Source organism: Glycine soja, chromosome 14 (assembly GCF_004193775.1).
Source record: "Glycine soja cultivar W05 chromosome 14, ASM419377v2, whole genome shotgun sequence".
Taxonomy (NCBI): Eukaryota; Viridiplantae; Streptophyta; class Magnoliopsida; order Fabales; family Fabaceae; genus Glycine; species Glycine soja.
In genome coordinates, this window is record NC_041015.1 from 8,134,041 (window position 1) to 8,139,846 (window position 5,806).

Genomic DNA, 5,806 nt, shown 5'->3' on the forward strand with positions numbered 1-5,806 from the left:
TAACTAAATACTAAATACTATATAGTACTAGTACTAATTAACTACTAAATAGCTTGGTTCTTGATACATATTTTGATCTCTCAGAAGAACAAGGTCTTGAAGACATTTTAGTAAAAAAGAAACATAGAAAAACTATATTTGATCATCCCTAATAATACTACTATATAACCATGTACATATATGTATGTCGATAGCAGACAAGAAAATTAGGATCATCATACATACCAAGAGTCTAGCTAAGAAAACTATATGTGCATTGATTAAGATATATTACTTTTTCAAGCGTTGCAACTTGATTGAGAAGCTTCCCTGGTAGTACGAGTGTGGAACCTCCATGTGAAGAGATAGTCCCTGGATTCACAGGCCAACTTCATAACATCACAGAAAGCATTGACACAGTTCTTCTTATTGTTGTGTTCACTCTGCCACTCTATCCTCACCCAGCAAGAGAAACCGTTTGATGAAGTTGGAACAATAGTTGAGTCACTAAGATGAAGTGTTACCTCACCACTGATCCTCTTGCATTCACCACCACCATTATTATTCACCATGGACTCAAGCCAAGGACATAATGGCTGGCCCACCATCTCCTTGTATGCAGAATTTGCCATCCTGATTCTGTGGTTTGAGTCTGATATGACAGCTGGCAAGGGTTCATTCTCAACCTCTTGTTCAACCTCATTTGGCCTTTTTGGTGTTTGAGATAGAGGTGGCAGAGTTAAGTCTTCACTAATGCACACAACACTTATGGAAGAACCAATGGGGCGAACTGGTTGAGGTGTTATGACATTGATGTTGGAAGAAACTGGTTTTTGAAGTTGCTGCAAGAGATCTTTCTCTTCAGGAACACTCACCTTGGTGTTCAAATCTATTACTTCTCCCACACAAGGCTTGGTTAATGTTGAGTTTGATTCCAATTTGGGTGCAGGACAAGGAGAACATGGAAGGAGTGGAAGTGTCACTAAGCTTGGATTTGCGGTGAGAGTGTTGTTATTTTCCATGGTGCAATTGAGCACTCCAAGTCCATGGTTAGGAAGAGGAGCAAAACCCTGAAAAGAAAGGTTTTTGGCTGGGGATGATGTAACAACATGACAAGGGGGACAAAAACCTAGGATATGTGTTGTTTTGTGTCTCTTGAGGGAGGAAGAGGGTAGTGTCAAAGGAGCTCTACCTCTCTTTCTAGTCCTGGTGGGCCTGGCTTGAAGCTGTGGCCATAAATTCCTAAGGTAAGGAGATTGATTGATCTTCTGGGAGAGAGAGGAACAAGAGCCCTCACTCATGGACGAGTTTGGAGAGGTTTCAGGCTTTGGTGCTATTGGCCTGTACCTTGACATGATCTCAGCAGTTTTTGCTGGATTTGGGTAAGGATTCAAGGTCTTGATCATGGTGGATAGCTAGCTACCAATGTGAGGGTTTGTGTAGTGCAATAAGGCTGAGGCAGAATGAGAGGATTATTATTATTATATCTCCTATGGGAGCATTATTGTTGAGAAAAGAGGGCAAATGGGGAGAGTTATAAAGGATGGAGGCTTAAGGTGTGTGACTAAAATGAGCGTGGTGAGGATCCGAGAAGAGTTTTGTTTGGTGGAATTGAAGTATAGGAGAAGTGACCAATGAGAGGTAGGCAACATGAAGGAAGAAGAAAGGAGAAAATGACACTTGTATATTGTACGGTGGGTACGTGTTGGCTAGGCTCATGAAGGAGGACATGTGGGGATTGGGCAGTGAAAGTGGGTCCATGCATGGTTACACATACATAGAGATACTATTGGTAATTTTAATTTTTAACACTACTATTGGATTGGATAAGAACGTTCAAGCTAGTTAGGGGAGTGGTACAATGAGAAATAGAGTGCTCAATCCGTTCAAAATAACGGTTGTATTCAAGAAAAAGAAAAAAAAAACTTATCTTAAAATATGCATGTAATGTTATTTTTCACCGATAAACCTAAAATAATATTTTAGTTTTTTAATCTAATATTAATCTTATTCTTTTTCGTTTATTTAATAAAACTAATTTTATAAAATTATTATTCTTTTTATTTATTGGCAAATATTGATCAATATTTTAAGATTATTGATTAAGAAACTTAAAATAGAAATATTTTAACCCATGTCTTAAAAGAAATAATTATCGAAACCCTTATCAATTTACTATTAGTTTTCTTATAAATAATCTAGTACAATACTTATTTTGGAAGTGTGGAAGTATGTGAAATTAAGGTAACAAAAACAATTGATGCAGCCATATTTAAGAAGAGGGAGGGTCAGGAATGAATAATTAAGGCCAATGAGGTGTGTGTGGCTGGCTTATTATACGAAAAGGGGGCTGTGATCATAACGCGTGTGGTGTAGAGTGCCATGCATGAAAACACCTATGAGGATTGGTTTGGTCGCCCTGTCTTTTTCTCCCCTAGTTTCTTCAAACACTTTCCCAGTCGGTTACATTTGTTGTGTTTCCACATGCATGTGGCATCAACACCCTCTCCCATTGCATGCAATCAATGAGATTCAATCCGATTGGAGAGTCAGTATATACTGCCCGCCAACTCATTACAATCAACCATACATATGACAATGAATCTTAAGAAGAAGAAGAAGAAAAAATGGCTGTAAATGTTAGTAAAAATTCACTGTTTTCAACTTTGAAGTAGCACTAATTCTAGTTCTAGAATTAAAAATGTAATTAATGTGTCTAATTATTATATAGCGCGTGTTTATTTCATGTTTTAAATTAATTATGAATTGATAATTAATTTTGGATATATTTTTATATATTTGATTTTATGTTAAGTATAAATTTAAAATTTATTCTAGGTTTAAAATTGATTTTGGTTGAAATAACTTTTAATAATTTATGCCTTAAATTCAAAATTTTATAATTAATTTTATTCTTAATTTAATTTAAAAAGTGCTTAAATGTAATTTTCATCTTTCTATTTTAAAATAAAGACATTAGTTTTATGTTTTTTCAAAATCTTTAATTTTGATCATTTTATTTAAAATAGACACATTTTAGTCTCCAATTTGCAAAATCTACTATTTTGGTTATTTAATCAAACTAAAATTATTGATTATTAAGAGATTAACTTGATTATGATATGAATTAAATAAATAATCTCGTATCACACTACTAAATTTGGGTCTCATTAGATTAATTTTTTACCCATCAATATTTTGAAAGGATTAAAATAATTTTTTTTACAAAAGTCAAAATTAAATGTCTTACTAAAAATAGAAGAATTAAAATTATAATTTTTAAAAAACATGAGGACTAAATGTCTTTATTTTAAAATAAAGAAATTGAGTTTAAAGATTTTAAAAAATAAGAGACCAAAATTACATTTAAACCAAAAAAAATATCACAAAATTTTATAAAATACATAATGTGATGACAAAGAATACTTAAATTTTTACAAATTATAATTCACATGTATATATTTCTATACTTTAAAAGTGTTTTATAATTTTTTTCATTTTCAATATTATATAAAATAAAAAGAATAAAGTAATAAAATTAGTATCAATTTTTATTATTATTATTATACAATTGAGAAAAAAAATCTTGTGGGGGCATCCGCCGTTGATTCCTAAGTCCTAACGTATTTTTTGATAAATAATTTGATTATTAATTAGTACCCCATTACAGAAGATTGATAGTAGTAGGTTTTTTTTTTTTCTTTTTGGGTGAACAAAAGACTGCTAGTTGGTAGTAGTTAATTAATACCACTAATTAATGGCTTACTATTACTGCTATGGTACGTGTGTTTCATTTCGAATCTTGAACTTTGAACTTGGATAGTATGTTGATGCTGCATGCTTAGTGCTTAGCCACGTCTCTCCTCAAGCCCCTCCTGATTCGGTGATTTTATTTCCCATTCATCAAACCGTGTGAAACGATTTACACTGTTAAAGCATATATATATCAATATCATGACAAGAAACTCTTAATGAAACTGTTTCAATGTACTCCATCTGCTAAGGTTGCTTCTAGTCATGTTTTGGGTTACAAAGTTCTACACATTTTAAGTTTAATTTAAGCATTAATTATAGTGAGAGTTTTATCTATATTGGTGTAACTCTGGTTAACCATTATATCATCAATAATTTCATATAAAGGATTTTGTTTGGTTGAATTATAATTTTATAATATCTTAATTTTTTTGTTAGTTTTATCAAAGTTGAACGGCTATAAAAAATAATAATTAAATTATTCATATTTTAATATATTTTAAAAATTATATGTTATATCACTTTTAGTATACAAACGAGTTCGATCTTTAAGTAATTATGTTAAATAACCTAAAAAATAATTATGTTAAAGGAAGAATATTACACCAATCTCTAGTAAACATCTAAAAATCATTGAGAATAAATTTTTAATATCACTGATGTATATATTTTTATTTTATATCATTCTAAAATAAGATATATTAAAATTGATGATTTCAAATAAATTTTTGTCAATATATCACAGATTATGCTGACATTCTTCTTATTAGCATTTACTTATATTAAATAATAAAATTTACCATTACTATCAAGTACAAACCTCTAATCAAAAGGATCCTTCCTTTTTAGAAATTGACTTTGATTTCACTTGTAGCTTTGTAGTCTTTTTTTTTTCTTCAGAAATTTGTAATCTTATTCAACTCCAATAGAATTACTGAAAGATACATGCAGTCTCTGTAAAAAAAAACCATATTTAGAGTAATGTTTTTCCTACTAAATTTGTTAATATAACACTTTTAAAAAAAATAAGGAAAATAATATGATATAAAATAAATAAAATGAAAAAGAAAAAATAAAAATAACATCTTTGTCCTTTTTGTCTTGACACAATGCATTAATTGATCTCTTGCTCTGTTTTTTGTTACAATATTGTTTATGTTCATTTATAGAATAGATCTACAATATTTTTTGTAATGATATTTGATTTGTTTTTCTATATTTAGTTATTTTTTCCTCCCACGATTTTTTTTGTTTCTATTTGTTATATACATTTTTTAATATATATATGAAATTTTATATTAATACAATTTCTGTTTTGCTATTTTTTAATACTGACGACAAAGATGGAACTGCGTCTTTTTTTTTTTTACAATGTCGATGCTTTATTAAGAAGAAGGGTCAATAGACCTAACATCACCAGATACAATACTGAGAAACTGGGGGGAATTTCCTCAACCCAATATCTCCCTTTAACAAAAAAAGCTAATTTGGCTAATCTATTTACAAAATTGAAAGGATGCAGATTTCTATAATTTATCAACAGAGAACAGTCTTAGAGAATACCTGAAAAGTAGCTTTTATCATGAAAGTGGCCGTTGTTCCAAGCATTCAAAAATCTCTTGCAATCTGACTCGAACTGGAACCTTCCAAACAAAAGCTGATTTGTCGTTTCTATAGCCCATCTGAATGCAATTGCCTCTGCCACTTGAGGTTCATAACAGCAAGGGATAAACAAAGATTAGTCTCGATATATAACACCTATGTTCCTTCTTACTGCAGCATCGAAATTAGCCTTGATGCATTGGGTGGTTTAGTCCATTTTGACATACAATTCCTCTCAACTGTACACAAATCAGAATCAACACAAGCATAGGGGAACATGTTTCTTTTGAAATACCAATTGGTTTCTGGCATACCAAAGGATCCAAAGAAACTCACATATCCTAGTCACAAACTCCAAGTCACCCAGGTCCAAGCACTTCTCAAACCAGACAACAAATTTACTATCTTCATCAACATCCATTCTCCCCCCCAAAGGGGAGTCAAACTAGCTAGGCTCTTATCTCCAAACTAA

The 5,806-nt window shown here is 31.2% G+C and overlaps 1 protein-coding gene across 1 annotated transcript; it reads right to left on the minus strand.

The window, feature by feature from the left end:
* LOC114384392 lies at positions 1-1,550 on the minus strand. The gene has a single exon (XM_028344063.1). It carries the CDS (start codon positions 1,383-1,385, stop codon positions 279-281), a length of 1,107 nt encoding a protein of 368 aa, XP_028199864.1. The 5' UTR covers positions 1,386-1,550; the 3' UTR covers positions 1-278.
* Positions 1,551-5,806: the final 4,256 nt, after the last annotated feature.